The 26682-nt window shown below is 41.3% G+C and overlaps 2 protein-coding genes across 3 annotated transcripts in view; both read right to left on the bottom strand.

Annotated features, from left to right (window-relative positions):
* nova1 (NOVA alternative splicing regulator 1) overlaps positions 1-18201 on the bottom strand; it is a 35681-nt gene extending 17480 nt beyond the window's left edge. Inside the window, exons 1-2 of one of the 2 annotated variants that reach the window (XM_055046578.1) lie at positions 15981-18201; positions 7201-7344 (exon numbers count right to left, since the gene is read on the bottom strand). In XM_055046578.1, coding sequence (XP_054902553.1) covers positions 7201-7344; positions 15981-16176 — 340 coding nt within the window. In that variant the 5' untranslated portion in view covers positions 16177-18201. Of the gene's footprint in view, positions 1-7200; positions 7345-9842; positions 10504-15980 lie in introns of those variants that run through there. The other variant, XM_055046580.1, reaches the window with a different exon arrangement.
* Positions 18202-18920: 719 nt separating this feature from the next.
* kptn (kaptin (actin binding protein)) lies at positions 18921-25834 on the bottom strand. Its single transcript, XM_055046577.1, has 12 exons — positions 25526-25834; positions 25360-25442; positions 24517-24601; positions 24381-24435; positions 24114-24192; positions 23606-23679; positions 23140-23246; positions 21837-21941; positions 21695-21758; positions 21485-21620; positions 19760-19933; positions 18921-19366 (listed from the first exon to the last, which is right to left on the bottom strand). The coding sequence occupies exons 1-12, from the start codon at positions 25725-25727 to the stop codon at positions 19211-19213; spliced, it is 1320 nt and encodes a 439-aa protein (XP_054902552.1). The 5' UTR covers positions 25728-25834; the 3' UTR covers positions 18921-19210.
* Positions 25835-26682: the final 848 nt, after the last annotated feature.

The raw sequence follows: 26682 nt of genomic DNA, 5'->3' as shown, positions 1-26682 counted from the left end.
GTGTTTTCGAGCAGCTTGAGTACAGCTGGGAGAGGCTATTTCTGGGCCTGCCCCTTGTTCCCTTACTCTCCTGCAATCATGCATCATCCACTCCCTTCACTCCCTTCAAACGCTTTCACTCATCCATCTCAGTAACTGCAGGACCCAGTTGTACACTTCCTCATTATGACATTTAATGCAGGCTTGATTTCTTCTGCTGGGCGGCTGGGTAATGCAAAGAGGGTGGGAGGCTAACTGTGAGCTATCAAGGAGAGATTTTAGGACAAAATGGCTGCATTGCTTATTGACCCTTGATTGGTTTGGTCTGCTTTCATGACTGTGACTGGTCTGCGGTATGAACTCACTGGAACTTTGTTAGAATGAGTTGTTTTAAGGCTGGAGATGCACCCGTCCTATTGGAATATGTTCCCTTGATATTCGTTAATCAGCAGAATGTTCATATATAAATATTCAATTTCTGTTTATTTTTTTTTTAATCACAAGTGGGACTCAGTTGAAATTTTAAATTAATTTTAACTGAGTTAATTACAGGTTTTGTAATTAACTAAATTAAACACAGTTTATTAAAAAAAACTGTATATCCACAAAATAAGCAACATTTTCAGCTCAAAAACACTTTTTGCTGCTAATTTATTGAGTTACTACACGTGTGAGCTCCACAGCAAAGATATTAAATATTCTTACTCAGTTATTTAATAATCAGATTGGTACAGAGTGCTATTATAATCATTCAGCAATCAAGGTTTTCTGCAATCTCTGCTCATTGATAAATTCTTTGAAAAAACCCTTATTTAGAAACGTGGACAGTGACATTAAATCAAAATCAAATCAAATCAAATTTTATTTGTATAGCACATTTCAGCAGCAAGGCATTGCAAAGTGCTTTACATCATAAACACTAAAACACAAAGTCATGCAACATTAGTGTTGGAGGACGTCTGTACTCCTGCAACATGTTTATCATCGAGATGCTATTTTAGGTCTGAAGAGCTTCGCTGGTGAGCTCACTGGTTTTAGCACAACTTGCACAAAACAATAGTTTTTTACAGCATCAGATTGCTACTTCGTTGTGCGTCGCTATTGGTCACGAATGTCGCTTGTGCGTCAGATTAACAGGATGTACCAGAAACGCACGGATACAAGGGTTCTGGCATGAACTTTTGCATATTAAAACTAAATGCGATTAATTTTAAATTATCTCATTAATAAATGGAAATGAATGCACTGAGGTGATGGGCTGATAAAGACAGAACTCTCACACTGTCCAGTCTTTTAAGACACCAAATAACAGCATCTATTTAGATGCACTTTTTAAAGTTAAATTTAAAAAAATCAGATAATGGTGAAGGAAATGTGTTTGTTGGATTTTCTTGTATTTGTTAATATTCTGTTGCATTCAAATTCGCCTTAAAAAAACCTCAACCATGTGTTTTTCGTAAATGCTGCATATTGATGTAAACTGGGTGGTGGTCTCTCATGTTCTTAGTCACTCTTAGACTAACCTTTGGCTTTAGCCTGTAAGTAATCCGTATTTACACTAAACACAGAGAGCTACCGGCTGCGAGTAAGATTCAAACGCTTTCACAGAAACTCATTTAAAAAACCCAGAACTATCCCTTTGACCATTCTTTAAACTCTTAAATTTGTATTGCTTTGTCATCACAGACTTTTTAATCTGTCGATACTTGAGACAAAAAAAGTTTCGGCTGCACCGACTTCCACAAAGTGGGGCTTTACTGTACAACAGCAGCTGCTTCGTTTTACTTGTGTGGGCCAGAGTGACCACCCAATCAAATTCCTGCCAGCACCCTCTGCCTGAACTCCTCTTCTCACTCATCACAATAATAAGTGGGGGGGATGGTGGCGAGCAGGTGGTGGCCTATGAACACATCCATGGCTTAAAGTGAGAAATAAAGATACATGACTCGTTTCATGTGTTCGGTATCCGCAGAGCATTCCCTCAAACATAGCCGTCCTCCCATGCTCGCAGCGCCCTTCATCACGGCTCGCAGTAACAAGGTGGGAGATAAATTTTTTGAAAAATATTTGCCAGCACATGGCCTTCCTGTCCTCCCCTCAGCGATTCCGTGCTGCAGTTCAGTTGAACAGATAACACACATTTCTGAAAGAATATGTTCTATGTTTTGTTTTTTATCCAACAAGTACTGTTATTTTCTTTTCCTGCAAATGTTACTACTCAGTGGGGATGGGCCGATGTATATCATTTCCTATTGTCCTGACAGTAAAAAGTCATTTTTTAGAAATGAAAGAGAAAGTGCCACAGCTAAAGTCATGATGATGATGCACACTGCCAGTCAGCTCTCTGAAAGGAGGCAGCAAAGGAGAGATAATACAGACAAATTATTTTGTTTGTGAATTAGTATGGTCACAAATAACACAAATAGTGGAAATTAAGTGAGTAATATTCAGTAAATTACATTCAACATTCTGATGAGACCGATATGTCATATCAAAAGTACCTCTTGAAAACAACATCCTTCAAGCAGGCATTAAACATACTTTTTTATTAAGTCCACATTTCTATTAATTTTTTTTTTTATTGTTACAGTGCAATATCGTAATTTCAAACTAATGGCTGTAAGTGGAAAAATCATTATTATAAACAAAAATAAAAGCTATCAAACACCCATCTGCGTATAATTAATCTATGTTATATGTTTCACTGAGTGATCAAGCTCCTAAAATAAATAGACTTTTCAAAAATAATTTAATCTATTGAACAGGCCTCTCTATCGCATCAGCATATTTACTAAGGTTCCACAACGTTTATTGAATTTAAAGGATAGTTTTATTTTTAATGTAATAATTAATGTGCTATTTGTTTTTAATGGGAATAATTGCTGCTGCTTGCCTGCTTAATATCATACAATAAGGACCTCATGCCAGTCTCGTCCTACTACAGAGGCTCATTGCAGTCATTTATAACTTGGATTGCATTCTGGGAAACAGTGTTTTCTGCCTTTGTGACAAAACACAAAGTCAAAATATGAAAACATCTGGATTATCACCTGAATAAATAGTTAATTTGTGAGCATGCTAACAAATTACAACTGCTTATTTATTACTTTAAGCACCAATCTTTCTTTCTAAATGTACCTATAGTTAATCAAATGTCTACAACAACATAAGGATTATTTGCTCGCATTGGTTCTACGGAGAACATCTGTACCTAATAAGCAGAGAGACGCCTAGCACCTGTTATTTGCAGCCTGCGCGCAAACCTCCTCTGAAGCATGAAGGACAAAGCGGCAGCCTCCTCTATGAATCAGGCGTTTGGTGTTTGGACGGCAAGATGTATCGGCGCTGACCTCCACACTGACAGGGGTCACTGAGCTGCATGTGCAACGTTCTCCTGTTGCCATATTTGAGCGATACTCTCTGGTAAAATGAATGCTGTACACCTCTGCATATCCAAACAGGGACTATTATTTTAGGGGAGAAGTGCGCAACGGCAGCCAGGTGTAGACTTTTGTGGGGATTATCAGGCAGCTTTTGAAATACAATCTGCAACCTTTCTGGGAAATTATTAAAGTTGATTATATAAAAGCAACTTCTTTGAGCTTTAAGTCATGTCATAATGTTATTCCCTCATCAAAAACATACCTGGAGTGTTGCTTTGATTCTTTTATGCATGTTTGAGAAGTCTTTTAATCTCCCATAGCAAAACGCCTGGTTGGACTGAGCGCCGCCTTCAAGATACAGCTCCTCCTCAGAGTTGCAGTTTCCAAGCTTCCAATCTTTCGCCTCACAGAGCATCCCTCCCCCACGACTCAGCTCCTTCAGACTAGCCGGCAGCAATTAGCAAACACCTGCTGGAAATGTGCATCTGCTGAGCTCTATGTACAAGCTACTTCTCAGGAAAATGCTGGTAAAAATGTTTTTTAAAGGTTCGTAGAGGAGCAATGTTGGGATGGCTTCTTGAAGGCGGAGTTTCAGACAGAGCAGGAGTTTTTAAAGAGGCAGAGGCCCAATTTCAAGGCATTAAATTACAAAAGAAATGTATATATACATATAACAAGCTTTTGTTATTTATATATAGTTGCTGCTCACTGCCAGTCAATAGGCTGAAGGATGGCTCCTGAACTTTTCCCTTCCTAACAGCAACACAGTTCTGAGATATTTCTGGTCGCAAAATACACAAACAATCCTGGTGAGGTACAAGAGGCACATGTATGAGGCTGTCGACTGCAGTCTGTCTACCTCACTGAGAAGCCCAATTAATTATCTAGCTAACATCAGCTTGTTATGCTTCTGTCACTCTATGGAAAATGTTTTTGTGTGTGTGTGTGTATACGTCTAATTTTAGCAGGTCTTAATTACAGCTTTCAGCTTCAGTCGTCAATAAATCCAAGTAACATATGTATGTTATAGAGATCACAGTTATCAGTAATAATCAAATGGTAACGCCACCTAGGGAACAATTGTTGTTTTCTGTTTTAAATAAAAACTATGTTTTACATTTTGTTCTTGTTTGAGTAGAACATATGAGTGTTTTTGGTTGAATGTAGCAGTGGGGCATGTTCCCCCTCCCCCATGGTGAGCTCATATCTCCAAAGATTTACCTCGTTTAAAGAAAAATCCGAGTGGCTGATATTTCAACTGTTGACACGACTCCATCTTGTAAAACATTCTTGAACACATGCGAGCGACAAACATAGTGTGTCTGTCAAATATCCAACTTCCTGCAGGCTAGCAATGAGGTAGGTATCTAACTTCCAAACATGCGCAGCCTTCCAGATCCACTTTATAAAATCAGGGTCCATTACTTGAACCGATGCCTGGGGTACTACAGCCTTCCTCCTCTGCGAGCTGCTGGTTGAAAGTGAACGACGGGAAGAAAGCTGCAGAAGTATTTATACAGGTGAGCAGATTGATCGAACCCTGTGGGCAGCTGAGTAGTTGATGGTTATAGTATAAGTGTAGCTTGACGGACAAACCACAATAAATTTTATGTCATCCTGGTCTCAACAAACGGGGTGGCGGAAATCATCGTGTATGCACATGGCCGGTAGATGAGTTTCTGAGTGTGACGAACGAAGGTGCCGTAAATATCCCCCCACTCTTAGTATTGTCCCCTGGTCTACCGGTTCCCAGACTTATGTACATCTGAGTCCTTGTACATTTCCTCCCCTCCACCCCCAACTTACGTTAGTTCGTTCACCTCCTCCCACTCCCCACTCCAGGTGGCATTTCACGTATTTTCAACCCGAAGCTTGACAGGTATGGGGTAAGGTGAGAGTTCATCTATTAAACTAACTGGAGATAAATACATAAACCATAAACTGGAGCATAGATGTTTTTAATAAGTGTATTTGTGAGCCTGCCTCTTTATTATTAAATTGAATATAATTTCAGATCTTTGTATAACTTTTCTTCAGGTTAACTTAGAACATGAAATATTATTGTTATGAGATAATTCTCTAAAATACAGGGAAGTAACTGCTAGGGAAGCTCAAAAATGAAAAACTGGACTGATATTGATATCCGATAGTAACACTGGTGTTATGCCAGATTTACCAATATTTTTATTTTCTCAATTTTTTAAAATCCAATTACTCGATTAATTGTATGAATAATCAGCAGATTATTCAATTACTGAAATATTTGTTTATAACAGCCCTGGTGTCCACATTTTTTTCTGACAGAAAAAAAAAAGATGGCAGCTTAAAAATACTTGCAGACACGGACAAAAACATGCACAGTCAGTGTGTGCAAAATAAAGATTTGCCACTTATCACTATTACTAAGACAATGCTATTTTATATCTACTGACTGGTTAAACAAATAGATAACTCAGCTAAATAATTACCTCACAAACAGCAGTAATAAGAAGAAAAAGTGAAATAGTTGTGATATTTATCACTGGGCTGCATGGTTCAAATTTCAGCCTGCATGGAGTTTGTGGGTTCAATGTTCCGACTGTTCAAAAACATAAATGTTGTCTGTGATAAAAAGTCACATTTCACATCATACATTAGCGCAAATATAAAAAATTCCTACAAGTATTTCTAAATTGACACCACAGAATCTGTAATTTTGTTTGCAAAAAACACACACAAAATAATTAAACTTCTGGGAACAGCGATTTATTGATAATTTAACTATTGAATTAGTTTTAACAATATATTGTGGCACAACCGGCCCTTTCAGAACATTCAGATATTTAATTTGGCTCAAAATAAAAATGACTGACAGCCCTGATCTAAAGTAATCATACTTGGAGAATCTTTTACTATACAAAGTCCAGATGTCAATTTCGCAACATTAGCCAAAGAATTTGAATTTCTCCTTTCCAAGTACGGCTATTACATGTAAACTGTAATTTTTGGACAACTGGCTCAATTGAAATAATCACCTCTCCACTTATTCTTCCAGAACAGATCACTAAATGACACCAAAATAGTGTCGATATATCTGTTATTTCGCCTGAGGGCAACATACGCACATGTCCTCTGTCACCACCATATGGCAACCAAGTCAAACTCTGTCAGATCTTTCAGAATGACTGCTTACTATATTAAAGCCTGTTATTGTTACTCTATAATGTCTGTTAAAGCTCAGAAGGATTTCGCAACACAGCGGTGGATGGAAGAAGTTAGAAATATCAATATGTAATGAGAGAAAGAAGTGAAGCTCAGCTCCAGACTTTCAATCAGTTTCCTCTCCTTCATTTAGCTCAGATGCTAGAAAAACGCCCCGGCGCCGCAACAAACTGTCACCAGTGGAAGCAAAGAGAGCAGGATGAAGCGACCTGTCAGATTCCCCCTGAGCAGCTGATTAGAAGTCAAATTAACCAACCTCTGCTGTGGGTCCGGTAATGTTACCGCAGCAGCTCAGAGAGCAGCCATTTTGAAAGCGACACATATTTGCGTCAAGGTTCCATCAGGTCAGATCGCAATTGCAAATTCTTGGACTGACACCAACATGTTGAGTTGACACCAGATTACTAGAGAGTAGACGTGCCTTGGACAAGCAACGCATCCTGATCCGGTTTTATTGTCGAAGATGCTTGAGTTCACCGCGTGGATAAAAAATATTTCTGAGAAGCTAAATGGGAGGGAATAAAAAGAAAAGATAGACCCTTTTTTCGCCAAAGCATCTCTCGCCTAGCTGCCTGATGATGTTTATGAGCGGTTCTGATTTCTCAGTCTGATTGAGTGAGTGAGTGTCCCTTCTTACCGGGGTAGAAGTCTTTGGATTTGGACAGCTTAATGGTGGCACCCGTCTCTTTCTGCAGTTGTACGATGGTCTGGCCACCCTTGCCAATTATAGAGCCGGCTGCATAGCTGGGGATCAGCACCTTCAGGAAGTACTCACCCTCCTCTGGGGGAAAGACACACAAAGTGGGAAAAAGGCCACATCATGTACAGCAGCTCTACACATCATGTACACTATATATATATGTATATGCACTGAATAATCTCAAAAAGCAAAATATTCAAGAAATAAATTATACAAACATAACATCATTAATATGTGTTTAAGATAGAGCAAGGGGAAAGGTTGGTAATATATTTTTGCTGATATTTTTCTGAAGGGGAAACATTTTCAGGTATTTTGGGTAGGAATATTTGTAGCTTTCACATTCTATTAGCGATTGGAGGCATGTTCTGTGTCCTGGCCCAGATTTTCATGTAGAGTAAATGATGACCTCCTTTCCAGTTTGCAGAGGTCTAATTTTAACCATTTTCAAGGAGTTTTAGCAACACTCTGAATAAATACCCGTCAATGCTCGCTGTCAAGTAATCCTGCTTCACGCTGGAACCAAATGCCAGAAATCAAAACAAGTCAGAATGTAAGGGGGGAAAAAAAGAACCCCGAGACGCAGACTATCAGAACAAAACAAAAAAAAAAGAACCCCGAGACGCAGACTATCAGGACAAAACACAATCACATCCAACTCTTCATCCAAGCAGCTCGTGAATAGCCACAAAGAATTATCCGTCGTAATTAACCGACGTGTGGAGAACATATGGGAAGCAATCCTGCAGATTTGTTCAAAGGGTATGGAGCCAAAATGGTTTAAATCTCCTCCATTTTGGAGGGGCTTTTGTGGTTTAAAGTGGCTTTTAGTAGTCACTGATTGACAGAGTGTCACTGTGCAGCAGAATGTGTTTCTCCTCCTAGCTGGGTGAAGCTCCATTTTCTGCAGTTCTACTTAGAAAGCAGTCCAAACCAAGAAAGCCCTCATGCCACTGAGTGCAAACTGCGACGGAGCAATCAGCCACATTTGGTGCTTGTGCCCGTGCGTTATTGATTGACCTGACAACGTTGTGATGATGGCACATTTGACACAGGTGCACACTTGAACTTAAGCACGGGCACAAACAATCTCTTCTGTATGCTGATACGGATGCAATGACGTCATGTTCGATCCCTCTCAACTGCCAATAGGGGTGACGTCAGTAGAGCCGGGCAGGGATGCTACGAAGCGCCGTAAAACCTTTCTGGCCACGGTTCTTCTACCTTTCTCTAAAGTGTGCCGTCAGACTGTCAGCCGTCGCAGCCTGTCACCGTGTCTTGTACTTTGTTGAGGACAAGGAACGCGGAGAAGCGACCTGCGTGCCGAAGACATAAAGGACGGGGCGGTGGGGAGGAGGGCTGCAGGTGGACTGAGACCAACCTGTTGCCTCGATAATACACTCATTAGATTGAGATGTGAATGAACATGGCACTGTGACATAGGGGAATTTCACAGCCCAATTGGTAGCTCTTCCTCTTGTTGCATTAATATGCCCCTCATGTTCCATTCAGACATAGGCTCGGTTTGCTCAATATCACTCGTAACCAATGGCTCTGACAAACATCCACATATTCGGTGCCATTATTAGTAGCACCGAATTTAGTTTGGATTTATTAAAACTCACTAATCTCACTTTGACAATTAAAAAAAAAAACACTACGTTTTCGGAATATTTCAAGTGAGGATAAAAGCTGATGTATCTTTTAAGTGGAAAAAGAAAAACGGATGTGTTTGATCACATTCAGTGCTCTTTATTCTCCTTCGTCTCCTTTTTGGATATCTGAATCTTGTGCAGGGTTGCAGTCAGCTCTCTGCTTTTCTCTTAACGTGAAACACAAAATGACCTTGATGGAAAAAATTAAATAACGCCGTCGCCAAAAACCTCCTGAGCCCCTAAACTACCTACCGCCTCATAACCGACAGCGTGCCAGTAAGAAAACATTTCACAGAATGATTTCTTTTCACTGGATCCCAATATTTCGAGACCTGTTGTTGCCAGACGAGCCCAAACCCACTGCGTAACTTTCTGCTCATCTTCAGCCGGGAGTGAACCCAGCAGGGGAGAAAGCCGCTAAGATTCCCCTCTTGTCACCCTCACAGCCACGTTTGGTGTCATTAGTCAATAATTAATTCCATCTAAGTGTCTGAGATCACAGTAACAGGTTTTAATGGCGTCATGTGGTAGAGTAAACATGGCAATCTGTCGCCAGGGAACGGGAGCAGTGGGGCACATTGGGAGGTTGAGCCAGTGGGGTGTTAGTTCAAACCCTTGCTTCCAGTACTGGAAGGATGGCTTGGAGGAGAGACATGGTCTCTGAGCCAAATGCGTTTAGTTAAGTCACTCAAGGGGGGTGGGTCAGGAGGAAATGCCTTGTGACCGTCCTCCCCTCCTTCTCACAACCATTCCAAGTACCCATTCTGCATTTCAATGGACCAACCTGCTCCTGACAGGGGAGCAAGGACGATGGAACAAAAATGAGCCGCAACGAGCAAATCCGCCTTAAGATGTATGAAAGTACTCATGGTGCAGCGTGATGGATAAATTCAACAAGTCAGACAATCAGAGTTTGAAGCTTACCCATTCTGAGATCTGCTGCTTCTCAAGTCCTCTGTCAGATCGCCATCAATGCCGGGGCGCAATCTCTAAAGGGGCTCTTGACATTAGCCTAGGCATAGGTGCAACGGTAGTGTTGAGGAATGCGGCCAGTCGACCTTTTTTTTCACCGAGGTCTTATTCATCAGTGGGGTGCAGAAAAAGAGATTTCACCGCAGCATCCGAGCCATGCCTGCAGCTGGCCCGAGCCTCAATTGTCTGAGAAAATGCTAATGCAGGCTCTGAGTGTTTTCAGTGAAAGACGGCACGCATTGTTCAAGCCTGCATCGGTTTGAAGGGGGGGGGGTCTTCCCTGCCGCATCACCCTTTTCACTGCTCTCATCCATATTCATCGAGTGGCCTGTCCGTCTGCAGCAGCACGCAGGACTGGCAGCCGGCGCAGCCAATGGCCGGCCTCCTCTCCTCAGGACGTCACGTTCCCACCCCTCCAACGCCGGTCCCCAAAAAATTGAATTTTCTCTTCTACTCCGCCTCTTTTGACGCAGCACTATAAAGTACGGCAGTCCATTCACTCACTCTTTTCAGAGAAAAGTGACAAAGGTGAAGTGGCTGAAGGAGCGGACGGCAGCGCCGGACGAAGAGCTTCGCACAATGACCTTCAGTAGAGGCAGGAGAGGTGCATGGAGAACATAGCCAGATGATGGAGGAGGTGGAGGAGGAGTGATCGGAGACGGCGCGCTTTACGCCACCCACCCTCCTTTCCTCTTTTCCCCCACCCCCAATCCCTGAAACCGCCATGTTTGAGAGGGCGGAGGGGCTCATCAACCATTGCAAATGGCAGTGCCGCAGAATGGTGGAGGGGGGTGATGAAGCCAATCACTACGCCTATAAATCTTACACCGAGAGGTATCTTAAGTGACAGAATGAGTGTTGAAAACTGCAGTGTTCTTGTGTGCAAGTACCTGTTAGTGGACACGAAGGTCCAGCTTCATTTAACGGCACATTCCAGGAAACCTGCACACAATGAACTCTCTCCCTACTCGATGTTGATCAGTTTGATCAAACGCTAATATTTTTTCCTATTTTTTTTATTTTTTGCTGTTGAAACAAGCCACTTCCAGAAGATTCTAGCAGAGATATGCTCCACTGTATAGCCTCAGCTTCCCTGTAGACTCCACTTTCTCTCAGGGTCTATCTGGCTCCTCTTTTCTCTCTGTCTCCTCATTACTTTCGCTTCCTCCTATTCTCTGTTTCGCTGCCACCTGGCAAATTCACAGTCCGCTCACGTCACATCGCTCTGCAAGGGCACCTGTGTCCTTCCCCCCCCAAAAAAATAAAAAAATCAAATAAATAAACAAATAAAAACACGGTTCACATTCCTGTGCCAGCCTTTCCATTAGCAACATAACAAGATCATAGAACCACCCCCCTCTACCCCCAGCAAACAATCTTTTGGTAGGTGTGTGCTTGCCAACAACGTGGGCTCACAGTATGGATAATTTAGAAAGAAAAAGAGTGAATGAAAGATGGTTCATTTTGAGGAGAGAAGGGCGTAGCTGATAAAAGAGTAGTCATTTCCCTCATTCAGTGTCCACGACTCCTAATGCACAGCAAGGGGGGGCTCTCGGCTTTGAAAGAGCCAAGGCTTTCTTCCCTTTGTTGTAACTGCCAGTCATGTTAATGATCAGTTGGGTTGGAATAACGTGATCAATATCAGACGTAGTCTTGGGGCTGGTGATTACAGGGCTGGCTGAGGATTAGCAGGCTGTCTAACACTGTTGTCAAGACAGGCTGCAGAAGAGACAATACAAAGATCACTGGATGGAAATGATTTGCTTTTCTGCATTTGTTTCAATTTTTCCCTCAATATCAAATTCCAGTAAATAATTATGCATTTCAGAAAGGCCTTGAGGCTGTTCTGCATACCTCCTTGCTGTACTGTTAACCTTAGACTATATGCAAATCATAAATTTAGGCAACCACCTGAAACATGAATTAGCTTAGATGTTAAAAGAGAGCAGGATAAAGTTTCATCAATTTCTGGCACTTGAGCACCAGAAATACGTTTCCTGCTCAATAAATAGCAAGTTGAAGCAAAAATAAATACTCATCAATGACTGTTTAAATAGTTTTTTAGAAATCTGAATCTCTTCCAAATTTATATTCCAACTAATGTCCACCCATTGTCCAGACTGGCTTCTCAGAGGGGCTGTAGCAGACAGTGGGCCCACGGTGGGGGGAGCTGGCTCTAGACCGGGTTTTAGTCTGTCACAGCGCAATGCAGGGACATGCAAGACAACCATTCACACCTAGGGGCAATTTAGACTCACTGATCTAACACACACGCATGTTTTTGGATAACAAAAAGAAACTGGAGTACCTGGGGAAAACCTACATAAGCACCAAATTTCTTCTGTAGGTTGAATATCAAATTACATTTTTTCCCCCAGTTTCAGTGTCAGCCAGAGCTACAAGTAATGCACAATCTGGATGGGTATGGCAGTGGCACAGGAGTAAAGCATGCAACCCAAAGCAGGCCTCAGAACGACACATCCGTCACGGGTTTGAGTCCAGGCCCGTCAACCTTTGCTGCATGTCTCACAGTCCACTTTCCTGTCAACTACCTCTCAAATGGAGGCCACTAGAGCCAAAAAAATCCTTCAAAAATAATTAATATGACACAAATATAACAATCTGATAGCTGGCTGACTAGTCAGGTAGCCATCCTGTAACTGGCCTGATGCTCCACAATGACCGTCTGTGATTTATGTGACTGAAAACATGTTTTAAACAGCCACATGTGTCTTTCTTGTAAATGAGTAAGTCTAGTATTTTCCTTCAGCCAGCTGACTGACAGTACACAGCAATAGCTGGGGAGGTGGCAACAGTCAGAGAAATCTTGAAAGTTTTTATTGCAAACATTAAATAGTAGGAATGGTAAGGTGGAACTTTTTGTTTTTTTTTTTTAATACCAATTGGGCACTAATGTCCTTTACTTAACAATAACTGGACAGGACACAGGAAGGAGAGAGAAGGGAAACCCAGGACAACTGCAACGAGGACTGCAGCCTCGTCTCTACTGACTGAGCCACCCAGCGTCACAATGACAGTTTTGAAACAGTTGCTTCATAAAATATTAATAGGCGGGTAACTAAGCCGTGCCTCTTCCCCTACATACACTTCAAAAACACACAAAGCGGGTTAATAGGTGATGTTAAGCTGGTATGAGATCAATAACCAGTTGTCTGGTGTTTTGACTTAGAACATCTCTGTTACACGTAATTAAAAATGGATGGTCTTTTGATGGACTAGCGAATCTTCCAGAGTATACCTGTTGTCCCTGAGCGTCCCCTGAGACAGGTGCCAGGTTCCTTGACTGACCCTGTATTACTTAAGATATATAACCCTGTTCTCAAAGCTCCTCTTTCCCTTGAATCACTACATCATAATTATCCAGCATCAGGTTGTGAAATTATGAAAGTGGCAGCACTAAAAAGCACATAACATATGTGCGAATTGAAACGTTCTCCAAACTCCTCCAACACTCACATCAGCCGGTAATTGAATGACAAAATCCGAGCCGGGTGTTGGTGCTTGCAGGTTAACGGTGAAAAACTGCCTCCGAGAAGCAGGATTGCCACATTAGTTCTTCTTCTGCAGCTGTTTTCGAGGTGTTAATGGATGACATATGGGGTTTGGAAATGTTCTAAAACACTGCTTGGTGCCATCAGGGCTCCCTTCGTGCCTTGCTGAAATTTTATTTCTGAGGAGCAGCGAAGTGCAGAAAGGATGTGCTCACGCTGTCAGAAAATATGATATAATGCTGCCGTCACCATTGAATGAGGTGCTGCTGGTGCACAAAGGGAGAAATTCTAGTAACATATGGCGAAAAAAAGAAAACACTGTGTTTCTCTGCAGACATCTAATTAATATTAAGTTGTTGAGTAAGTGTTCGCTGTGAGCTGCAGAGCACGACAGCCCTAAGCTGGAGTAAGACATACAGTAGCTCGAGTCAGCCATCATCTTCTGACTGCAGCTCTCTAACATCTTGCAGAAAAATTAGGACTCATGCAGCGGTTCTTTGTCACCACTAAACCCAACCATTACCTGACAGTGCAGCAAATAATTCCCCGTTTTTAATATCCTATGTTTATCTTGTAACACGTCTTCTCTCACATCTTTTTTAACGAGCGTTCCTAGATTTCTGATTGGAATTTTACCCTCCAGCCTGATTGGCCTCATCAGCAAACCTATAAATAAACGTGGTTAAGATAGAGATCTGCACTACGACCGGCGATGAGTGTTCACCCTGGAGGCTTGTGTAAATTTTACCTATTAGTTTTCCTGCTTAGCTGAGCTTATGATTTACGTTTAACATTTTGAGAGCGCCACAGCACCGTGAGCAACTCTGAAACAGATGCTGGTGGGAGCAGAATTTTTTTCTCTTCTTCCAATCAGCGAACACGCCAGGTGAGCTCTCCCTCTTCACGCCGACAATAACACTCTTTGCATTGACTCAGATGCTTCCACCATCCACAGGGTCAGTGAAAGTACAAAAATAGTAAGAAGCTTCAGTAAAGGAAGCTGTATTTTCTTAAGATATTACAGAAAGTCACTGTGTTTATTTTTTTTTTAAGAGTTGAATTATTTTTGTCATAAAACATGCTGGATGTGCTTTGGAAAGTATTCAGTTAAGGTATGGATCTTGTCTCCACGGTAGGTAATTAGTAATGTTGACAATGCTAATCACTAAAATAAAATGCTAAAACCAATTCAAAAAGTAAATTCTGTAATTTAATCTTTGTATTAAAATTTTAGTAAAATCCTGCACACAGAGCTCCTATGAAAAATTTATCACAACACAGAGACATCCTGAGATTTTTGTACAGTAACAACAAAGTTCAATAAGACCAATTAGTTGGTATCAGTGGTGCGATCGCTGCTTTAGTTCAAGAATCTCTCCTAAAATTTTATTTTAATTTTGTGATGGAGTTTCTCAACTCCACCTCAAAAAAAGACTCTTGATTTGTTTACAAATGATTTTTTTGTCTGTTTTGTTTATGCAGAAAATGATTCTCACAAGTGTATTTTGTTTTTCTATTAAAGCATAAACCTACAAACTTTGCCCAATTCTGTTTTAGGTTTTAACAAGAAAAAGAAAATAAAAGGAAAATGAACAAAAGCACGATGGTCTCATGGAAAAATGAGATTATCGTATTTCTGCTGCCATGTCAAACATCTGACCAATCACCTCGCAGTTTGTCGCCTCCAGCAGCACAAACAGAAAATCAGGAAGATGAATATCAGAAATCCTAATTTATACAAACCCAAACGATCAGAAGCCTGATGACATATCAAACCTGAATAAAAAAAGTTTCTGAATCGGTATCGGCATTGCCAAAACATGCCTTAATAGTAACATTAAATGGCTTAATAGACATCAAAGACCTATGTTTAGTCAATTTTATTTTAGTTCTACGCTTCATAATGAGAACGTTTTGGTTTTAGCCTCTTCCTTGGATGTGTTTTTATTTATGTGGAGGGCTCCTGTGCAAGAACCGCCTCTTTCTAAGTACCTGCAATCGGCTGTGATCTGTTTTCTCTACAGTTCCAATTATCCCTGCCATAAACACCGTTAATGTTTCTTGCTCTGAGGGTGGAAAAAAGAAAAGAAAAGAAAAAAAAAACGAAGTTCAACAAAGATTTTTGTGAGGCCACTAGTCCAATAAATCCGAGCCTATAACAGAGAGCGGACTAAATGAACAAAGCTAGAACGTTAAACCAATCAGCTCTCTGCTTCTCTGCGTATCTCCAGCTCCAGATGTGGAGCAGAGAGCTTTCTTGGATTCACATTCAAAGCCGACCTGAGCCGAGGAGGCCGTTCAGTGAGTCAGGCAGCCTGCCCTCCCAGTTGGGATATGAAGTAACAGCCATAAACACTGGGGAGCCTTCCAAAGCGCACAGGTGCTGCGCTGGAAACGCCAACAGCCGGTTCGCTGGGCTTCCATGCGCTCTGGCTGCACGCAGACGGCCGATACTGACGCACCGTTTTGTTTTGTTTTTTTGTTTGTTTGTTTCTTGGGACGGATTCCGACACCAACCTGCGGCTTCTCGTGGATGAGACGCGGAGGACTGGCTGATTTCGTGTTGCGGCGCTCTTACCTCCGGTGTTGGTGCGCTTGGTACAGCCGGCCTCTTCAGCCGGAGTTTCCAGCGGCCGCTTGCGGGAGTCCGGGTTGTCCGCCTCCATTTGACTCTGCTGCTGCTGCAGGCTGTGGAGGTTCGGGTTCGAGTATATCCCGTTGTGGTCCATAGCCGCTGCTGCTCCACCACCATCTCCACCACCGGCCATCATCATGTTTCCACCGATAAACTGTTCCCCCTGCCTCTCTCGCTCTCTTCCTCTCCCTCTCTCTCCGTCTCTCTCTCTCTGACACAGACGGAACACGCAGCGATCTCACCACCACACACCCCCCCACCCCCGGCCGCTGCACCGCGGCCCCGGGCGCTAAGGTCTCTGTGGGGGTTCGGATGTTAAACAACACCGGGATCAGGGTCTCCTCTCCCCGCCACGCCGCCGCTGCTGCTCCCCTCACGGGGCTAAATATAAAAGCCAATTGAGTTCAAGGCGCCGCTCGCTGATCCCGTATTGTTGCGCCTTCACGTGAAATAAAGCAGAAGCGCGGAGGAGGGAAAGAGATCCACGCAGCGAGGGGCAGAGAGTGGAGGGGGGAACAACAACAGCTTTTTTAAACTCTTCTTCACGACACATTTCCCTCGTAAGTCCGGTGTGATGAGCGCAGCTGCTATTATTGTTGCCTTTGTAGTGAGAGAGGGGAGAAAATAGTTTTTTGGAGAGGGGGTGGGGGGACCCAGAGATACTACAGTGAACCAAAACTATCCACAGAACCAAAACAAGACTGACCCAGCTCCATTACCTGCTGTAACTCTGCATCAAACTATACAAACTAATTCTGTAAGTTTTTTTTTTCATCAGCAGATATAAATTATTTCGGTTTATTTTTAACATTAAAAGGGGGGGACTCTATGTAAAATTGACTTGAAAAAAAAAAAAGTTAGGAAGTTATTTCGTCGTCAAAAACGTACCCGGAGTGTTGCTTTGATTCTTTCGTGCATGAGAAATTTCCTTCAATCTGCTGTTGGCAAACCATTCAGCTGTGCAAAGGCCACTGCCTCACTCGTCTCCTTCAGACTAGCCAGTCGCAATTAGCAGGCATCTTGCTGACTGCGCCGTGCGACTGGTAAAACTGTTGCTAAAGTGTTGACAGAAGAGCTTGTGAGGCATTTCAGAAAGAGCAGGGATAGGAGGGTTATGGAGACAGAAGCCCAATTTTAATGTGTTAAATTATGAATTAAAATGTATATTGAGTCATATTTAATAGGCCTATATAAAATATTTTTATAACAACTGAAGAAATCTGAAGAAAAAGAAGTCACAGTGCATGCACCTTTTTGGTGTTTGTGAAACAAGGTTCACTACCTCCATTTTACGTTTGAATTTGTTTCATAAAGGACAGTCCATATTAATCATCAACATGAGTACAACCATGAAGACATGCCAGATTTAGCCACCAGCGCATCTGTAATTCAACCAGGGCCTTCAAAAGTACTCAACTATCGTTGAACAACATATTGTAAAAACAATGCAAAACGTCAAGCAACTTTCATCACAAAGCAAGGAAATAAGTAAAATTAAGCCAAAAAAAGCAATCATGCATAGAACAAGCAATATATTAATGAATATTTCAAAAAAATACACATGCAACATAATTGAACAGCTAGCTAGTTTCCCAATTATGCTCAATATCAATCCTAACTGCTCAAATAGTACACGTGAACAATTAAAAGAACAAAAAACATTAAGAAAAGTTTGTATGAGAATATAAGAGAAAAGCAACACTCGCCCAATTATTTGTAAATAGAATCCACAGGTTACTGTGCTCAGTGCTAGCTGTTAGCCACTCCTAGCTAAAATATACCTCGCAAACTTCTTTCTAGTCCGTGTTAGTGAATCCAGATTTGGTGTGGATTTTCAATTTTTTGTTATTTCTTTTCTTTCTTTTTTTTATCCGTTAAAGAGCGTCTTGAAAAAAGGCGACTTTGATAAGGCAGCAAAAAGGTCTAACGGTCAAAACGGGATGCGGCCGCCATTTTGTAAATACCAAGATCACTACGGCGACAACTGCAGGGGAAGCTCTTGCCTTACAGCGGGGCCTTTGAGACGACAGGCGTTTCAGAATTATTGGCTTATAATTCTGACTGAGAACCTCAACCGATATTTCTGTCAGTCCTGCCAATTATAGCATGTTGCGCAGCATTTTTGACGGGTACAGCAGGTAGTGAAGCGGAGCAGCTCGCCAGATGCGTTAAAGGCACTTTTCAAAAGTAGGAAATTACAGTGAAACCTCCACAACACCAACTAGCAACTGGTTTGTAGAGTAAAATTAAATCACAGATAAAATTAAATACGATTAAAACATTTACACTTTTTTCTATTTACTAGTGCTAGCAGTGAAGGCCCTGCTGGCCCTAACAGACCACCATTAGTAAAATGGACGAACACACAAAATATATCATTTATAGCAGGCTATGTGCTCTGAATTACAAGAAATACATAGCAAGAAATGGTTAATAATAATAATGGTTCGTACAAATTAGCAATTAAAAAAAGGAAGTCACGCCCATAAAAACATTTAATTCCACAATAGTTTGGTTAATCGTAACTCTATAGTTCTCCAGATTGTATCTAATTCCATGCAAAATACCTATCTTTAATTATGCTATGCTGTCAGAGTAATGTTTGGCGCAGATAAGAAAATTGTGTGCTTTTCAGGAGTTGGTTTCAGCTCCTTAGTTCCAGTGAAGTGAATCCTTAGACCTTTAGCACACCAGACAATAATGTGCTGCACTTTGTGGGAACAGTCTGGGGATAAACGTTTCCTGTTCCAACATTGGTGTCTGACCTTACACTTTTAGTAAAGCATACTTACAGCTAGTTGTTTCATTTTGGTATTTTTCTATCTCCAACAACAATCAGCGCTCTCACAGAAAACACACAAAACAAAGAAGACCAGACATCCATCAATCCAAATAGGTTATTTATTTTCTGTAATAAATGTACACTTTAATGATCTCAAGATCACATCACTTTATTCAACTTAAACAGAGCACCCTTGTTTGTTTATCAGCCTACCTGCAGCTAAAGAAACTTCCATATTGAAGGTTTGCCTACTGAATACCAATGTGGTGTTCGATGATCTAATCAGTCCTAAATGCAGTACACCCCTGAGATAATCCTTTAAACTGCACTTTAATTAGGATGAAGCGTTCCGGTGCGGTCCACTGGGACCAACAGGCAAATAAATGCTGGATCATGTAGACGTCTGATCGCCACCTTCCTGGCTGTGAGCTGGAGCACTGCTGTCCTCAGCGTCTGTAGCTTCATCTGGCTCAGGGTTAGCAGCCAGCGCCGATACCCTCTGTGTGAGCCTCTCCAGAACCAAACCAGCAGTGCAGGTGAGGCTGTGCTGAAGAGATGACCCACAACAACAGGTCAGAACCATAACGCAGGGGGATAACAGTTTTCGGTCAAGCGAGGGTGAGAAAGCTAAGCATTTGTGGTGTAAAGTCTATCAAGGTGATCAATTAATTCAAGGTAGAACAAAAGGACTTCCTTCATCTTTAAGAAATTTTATACTAAGTAAAAAGCAGATATGTATTTTAGCAAAAATATGATCAAATAGAAAAAAACCACACATATATATGTAAATATATATATATTGTTCAACCATTCTGCAATTTCTCTATCCATACAGTAGAGGTCAGCACTTATCACTTGTGCAACAAGATTTTTGACACTCAGCTCCATGGTCATGTAGAGCCTGACAGCAGAGCCGGTGTCCTTGACAACAGTGTGCTACCTGTAGGATGTGCAGTCCTTTCAGAGTGAGGACAGCCAGCTCTCTCAACCCGTCCCCGGTCAAGTCGAGGTAGATGACGGACAGCAAGGGACTCTTGAAGCTCCGCCTCCACTGCAGCTGGAACTCTCCGTCTTGTCCCCTGCCTGCTGGCCGGAATTTGTAACAAAGTAGTTCCTTCAAGATAGAGATGGACAGCTTTATAATTAGGAGCTCACTGTTCTTATCTGGAAAATACAAGAGCTGATAACATGTCCCGTTTTATCTCGTACTGTTCAGATTAATCAGATTCTTAATGTCAAAACATCACCCAAAAAACAGAGCCCTTTGATCTCAAGGGTCAAGCCTTTGATGTACATTCAATCATCATAGGTCTTCAAGAAACTTGCTTAATTTACTTATTTGTATTTCTAGTTTAGAGGAAAGTGCTTTTCACTTTATGATGAAATGGTCTCTTCAGACTGAGTTACAACCATGATTTAAGCGTGACAGGAACGCAGTGGGCCAAAGGGCGGGTGGGATGTCAGTTTGGCTCGGAGCAGGAAAAGAGGATGCAGAGGATGAACTTTGAGCTGAATACTCTTCAATAATTCATTGTCGGGTGTCCTGAAGGTTCTTTTAGATCACTGGTGATACAGGGTTTGTTATTAAAGCATCTCAATTTTGTTGTAGGGATGGTGTTGCCTACATAAAAGATAATGTGGTCGGTCACACACTCGGGCCTCTCAGTGTGGCTGGCACAGAGCAATCCGATCTGTAGCGTAAAAAAAACATCCCCTCAGAGCTTCTTCAGTTTCCTGTGACATTTTCTCTTAGTTCTTTTTTACTACATGTTGCCTCTAAAATAATTTGAGAAAACAAATTTGTGATCTGATTTGCCAAGAGTAGGTCTTGCAACAGAGGTGCATGCATCCCTGATGTTTTGAAAAACAAATCCAACACATTATTTCTGGTATAGCAGCTGAGAAACGATTGAAACACGAACAACGGGAGAAAGTAAGGTGTGATTAAAATCACCTGACGTCACAATAATCCACCTCGTTTTCTTTTGCTACTTCTTTAGATCTTTTTCTTCTTGTATGGTTGGAAAACCAACCTCAGCATCGTTGGAGTTTGTAGTATCTTTCTGCAGCCACGTCTCAGTGAAACGTCCTCCTGATTCACCGTCTGGATGCTTGTCAGCGTTTGGAGTTAATCCATTTTCATACTGGAGATCTCACATTCCCAATTATGAATTATTAGGAATGTGAGATCTCCACTGTCTGCACTGGATTCATTATTTGAACCTCTTCTGCTTTGTTTCATAGCGTTACATATCACAACAACTGTCCAAAATAAAACGTACTAGGAAAAAAATATATTTTCAGCTGCTGAGTATCCAAATTAAAATAACAATAATTAAAAAAAAAGAACCTATTTTGAAGATGAATCAACCAGAAAAATGAGAGGAATGTTTTTAAATGAGCAAATTACAAAGACTGTACAAGATCACTGTTCTAGAATTACATATTGCTGATTAACCATTGCAGTGTTTAAAATGGTTCTTCATCACTACAAGAACTATAATTCAGTCAAGCTGTTTGCCTAAAGACATAAAGTATGAGTGGGTACTTCAAATAAGCCATTGGAAATGTTGAAAGTAAAAAGAAAGGAGCGAGCAAAATAATCGTGATTCTGCAGTGACTGTATTTAATGGCCACCAGAAAACCAGCTCTCAGTGGTTCTGACCTGTCCGTATGTTCCCAACAGCACCTCCTTCTGCCCGTCAAAGTCCAGGTCAATGACCAAAGCACAGAGGACGGCATCCCACTGGTCACTCCCTGCGAGACATGTGGAGCGCGACAAACCACACTCCTGGACGTCTCTGATGAAACACATAGCGGATCGTCTAAGTAAAACTGATGAGCTCAGGAAAATCCCAGGCTTCCTGACACAAACCTGTAGACCACTGCCATCTCTATGGTGCTGGTTATCAGAAGATTGTGGCCACCAACTTCTTCACCTGGGAGAAACAATAAAATAAAATAAACAGCAAGAAACCCTGAGACACACTGTGGATTTGGCGAGACTAAATCCATACTTCTCTCGCCGCTGGCCTCTCTGGACTTGGTTTGGCAGCTGAGTGGAAACAGAAGCACGGTGGAAATCGGGCTGTCAAACTGAACCTGCCATTTCTGCAGGACCTCTTATGGAAACACACAGTAAAATACTCATGAGCAACTGAGCCCAGCTTCACGTAGGTGTGTCAGACTTGTGATGCTGCAAAGATAATTATGTCAAGTGAAGCCAGACTAAATCAACCTGACTGTACAAGTAAACACTGAAGTTTATGTGGAACTGCCTAAAGTTTATATTATCTCATGCATGTCTTTTAATAATCGAACACTATTGTCGGGTGTAAATGTAAAAGTGAAAATATTTAATAATAATAAAACAAAGAATTAAAAAAAAAAGCTAACACTTTATTAAAAATTAGCAAAGTACATATTTAGGTCTACCAGGAACATATTTCCTTTTGTCATTTCTGAACATTTCTAGTAGAGAGTCACGTACCGCATTTTCCGGACTATAAGTCGCAGTTTTTTTCATAGTTTGGCCAGGAGTGCAACTTATATTCCAGGAGAGACTTACGTGTGGAAATTAACACATCATTATATCATATCACGTTATTTTCACACTAAACCACAAGAGGGCGCTCTAGGACTGTCTTATTCTCCCATCAGAGTTAACAGAGTTAGTTAAGCAACATCGAGGAGGACGAATATTTCATTGCGTTTAGTGACTTGGAGAGACACGAATGGTTTGGTAAACTTGTTAGCATGTTATTCATGCAATAGTTATTTGAATAACTCTTAATATGTTATGCTAACACACCAGGCACGTTCTCAGTTTGTTGTTTGTCATGTAACGTTAGCATATCGTACAATTATTCAGCCTGTGGTTGCATCTATTCTATTTTTATTACCTTTCAAGATGACATGTCTGTTCTTTGTGTTGGATTTTATCAAATAAGTTTCCCTCAAAAATGCTACTTATATATATTTTTCTTCTTTATCATGCATTTTATGGCTGATGCGACTTATACCCCGGAGCGATTTATAGTCCAGAAAATACGGTAATTGTGAATTTGCTGCTTTAGACTTGGACATGTTTTCACCGTTATATCATTAGTTCTATTTGCTTTGTAAATCAGATGCCACACAGAATATAGCAGAAACACAACATGTGGATCGTGGATGTGTCCCTGTGTCTTCACCGCAGAGTGCTATTTGCAAAGTGCCTAACGAAGCACTTTAAGGAGGAGCCTGTTTTATTGTAGATCCAGATAACAGAGTGATCCTTCGGGACTTTCTGATCTGCATTTACGGCTCATTTCTTCTCACCTGGTCCATTCTGGTTGACCAAAGCCAGTCCAATGCAGCCGTTCTGACAGCCGTACGCCGAGAGCCGCTTTCCATCAGCTACACTCACCATATCCAACCACAACACACTGCACAGCGAGAGAGAGAAGAAAAGAAAAAAGTAAACACAAACACTCAAAGTGATGCACGTAAAAATCACCCGGTGACCAGAATCAGCTTGTTTTTTAGCTCAGTTGTTAAGGTTGCAAAATAGTAAGAGAGCGTAAGACTATCTGGAAAAAACTTAATCAATTACAGATTTGACAGAAACCACAGGTCAAAAATTTGTTTCCAGAAAAGCCTAATGGTGCATGTAATTATCAAATAGTGAATAAAATAAACTAGATATCTGAAATCTGAATAGATCAGCAGCAGTGCATGCATTATATACACAATAAGCAACGTGACATAGGTAGTATTGGAGGTGAAGAGGCTCAGAATAACCAACTTGCTGGGCAGCTGCTGTAGTTCAGGGAACAGTTTCTCTACTGGTTGCTCTTCAAACTGGTGCAGGGAGGCATTCTGTGGAGGAACCAGGAGTCAGGCTTCAACACGTACAGTCACACTCAATAACTGCATTAGAATACATGTTCAGATGAGGCACGTTTGTCAGAAAATAACATCCTAAAAGTAGGTATCACACATACTTTTCATTAAGCCTACACTTTAGTATGAAAACTGTTTTTATAATTGGTCTGGTGTAATATTCTCCTTGGCAACTGAATTTATTGTCCAAGTGCCAAAGAGAAGCAAAACAGTTTTACTTTCACAAATGGGAGTATTGCAGCTTTCGCTATCAGGCTCCATAAAAAAATTTATCAATTAAAAAAACCTTTATTTGTGAATTGCTTTGGATTTATCTGAAATGCATCGTAAGATGCATCCTCTTTCAAGAAATGGGTCAAATTGGACCACTAAGCAAAAGTTTTCCAGTTTGATATGAAATGTGCGCCAACCTCCTTGTACAGGTGGATCCTCTGGTCATGACCGCTGAGTAGAAAAACTGTCTCTGGGCCTTCATCAGGACACTGCACTCTGACAGAGAGAGAAAAACACACTCAGCATCAGACACCCAATCACAGAGCACAAACTGATAGCAAATTTCTATTTAGTTCAATTCATGGACAGAAAAATGTTGTTAGGTGTGAATACATAATCCTGCCTTTAGCTTATATATATATATATATATATATATATATATATATATATATATATATACTCACTCTGTGTGGTAGAGCTGGAATGGGGTGAACTGCAGCTCCAGATTCAGACAGCTTTCTGATCAGAGGAACACGTTCACATAAGTTCACAGCACCGTCAGGACGAGTGTCGCTTTCATACGTTCGCAGCTTCACTCACGCGCAATGGACTCCAGGTTGAACTCGGAGCCGGGCTCATAGTCGCAGTAGATGTTCAGGAAGGGCGTGGCTTTGTCTCCGGAGTCCTGCGGTAGATCAGATACAGGAACTGTTCGAACCACTGGAACGTTTTCTGACATGACGACTACAAACTTCAGAAGGCTTTCTTAAGAGGTGATGTGACAAGCCAACATTTAGTTGCATCATTTTTTTAAATTACAAATAAAAATATGGAAAGTGTATTTTGCGACGCTGTTTTAGGGGCACTATAAATAAAAAAATAAAAAGGAGGAGTAGGTTTCTAGTGAAAGACGCAGAAATTTTTACATAAATATCAGAAATATTCTAGTAACAAATACATTTGTAAACTTCCAAAGTAGAATTTTAGAAAAAAAAAAAAAACTAAAATAATTTTGAGATTAAAAGTTGAAAATATTACTCAGTTTTCCACTTTTTTTTTTTCCTAGAAGATTTCTGAGTTTTCACAGAAAAAATTTGGACTTACGAAGCCAAGTCATTGTTTTCACTAGAATATTTCCGAGTATAATCTCAAAATCTGACTTTTTTTTTTGTTTGTTTTTGTATGAAAATTACAATGGCCCTAATTCGTCATAGTAATATTAAAATCTTTTGAACTGAGACACAATTAATACAACACAAATCAATAAAAAATGCTTCAGAAGTCACTTTATTGCAGAAATAACTGAATTGTGATCCTGAATCTCAATTCAAAGACACGGATGTTTTTTGAAGTCCTCAGATGTTTATTAGAGAACAAACTGTATTCTGAACACAAAGCAATACATCTTGCTCCGGGAGAAAGATGCATACCAACATTTCATACCTTTATGAAGGTGATCCCCACCACCAGGCCTCTTTTGGGTGAAGACTTGTTGAATGCATCAATTGATACGATTTCTGCATCGACTGCAGAAAGAAGGGAGGACTCAGTCTGCAGCATCGAGCAGCCATTGGTAGGACACTCATGCTTCTTTAGTCGTCACCAGTACCTGGTATGTAGGTGAACTGGACCTCCTTGGCCACCGGGCGGACTTTATGCTGCAGCTCCTGGTACCTGAAGCAGACCACCTTCCCTTTGAGAGTGGCCGCGAGCAGCTCCTGCTCCCCGGCCTGACACAGCCCGTAAATGTTGCTCTGCGACGGGAAGCGGCTGAAGCTGTCTTCCACGAAGGGGTAGGACTCCCGGAGCATCACGCGGGTCCAAAACAAGCCCTTCCGATGCTAAAACATGGGGTTGACGGGGCTCGGCTGTTTATGTTTCAGCCGTTTCCTCACACAACTCAAGTACAATCACAGAGTCATTGCACTCCGGAAGTGAAGGGGGCGCTAATTCCTCTGACATCCGCGGTCTCCCGTTTTACTTTTCTTTTTAAATCTGTGATAAATATTCATCTTTAGGAAGGATTTTCGCTCTCAGCATGTATTCGGACTTCCCCTTTTTATTTATTTCAGAACAGTTCACAGTTTTTAACAAGTTCTGCAGCTTTTGGGTACTTCTAAATCTGCTCTTAAGTCGCAACTTTTCTGGCCTGCTGCTCCCTCTAGTGGCCTACGGGTGGTAACACAACTACCATAACTGTTCAGAGACATTGTTCTGCTGAAACTCTTCAGCTGCTGGAGTTTCTGGTTCCTGAGGTGTTGTTTGGATGACATCTTTGTTGAATGAAACCTTTATCTGTGGAGGGGATGTTCTCTGTTCTTCCATTAGATTACTCTCCCCTTGTGTGGAAACCACAGGAGCCTTACCTGTTATGTCTCCTGAAACTTGGCAAGGTTTGGTCTCTGTTTGCTCAACAGCTGACTGTGGGATCTCTGCTATTATTTCTACACCAGTTTTTGGTCCCTTGGTGTTTTGGATCAAGTTGTGATCAGTCTCTGTTGGGTTTACAATAGTTTCCAGTTGAGCTTTGATTGCCATCTTTCTCTTGTTCTTGCGTTTAGATTTAGTCAATGCCTTTTTCGTGTCTTCAGTCGCCTGCTGTGGTTTTCCAATCATTGTTACATTTCTTTGAATCTCCGTTATGATGGTGGCTGACTGATCCCTGACTGATTCTGATTTAGAAACTTCTTCTAGTTCAGCATTTTCAACAGAAACTTTATTATTGTTGAGACTTTTCAAATCTGATGCAGCTTTTTTTGCTGCCTT

This window comes from Poeciliopsis prolifica, unplaced genomic scaffold (assembly GCF_027474105.1).
Source record: "Poeciliopsis prolifica strain line A6 unplaced genomic scaffold, Auburn_PproV2 SCAFFOLD024, whole genome shotgun sequence".
Classification (NCBI taxonomy): domain Eukaryota; kingdom Metazoa; phylum Chordata; class Actinopteri; order Cyprinodontiformes; family Poeciliidae; genus Poeciliopsis; species Poeciliopsis prolifica.
This window is presented reverse-complemented; position numbering and strand designations above follow the sequence as displayed.

Bases quoted from the DNA above. Each gene is read 5' to 3' on its own strand.
- kptn (XM_055046577.1), bottom strand. From the start codon at position 25,727: ATGCTCCGGGAGTCCTACCCCTTCGTGGAAGACAGCTTCAGCCGCTTC. The intron at 25,443-25,525 runs GTACTGGTGACG...TTCTTTCTGCAG, and splicing joins CCAGTTCACCTACATACCAG to TCGATGCAGAAATCGTATCA. The intron at 24,436-24,516 runs GTGAGTGAAGCT...TCCTCTGATCAG, and splicing joins CAACCTGGAGTCCATTGCGC to AAAGCTGTCTGAATCTGGAG.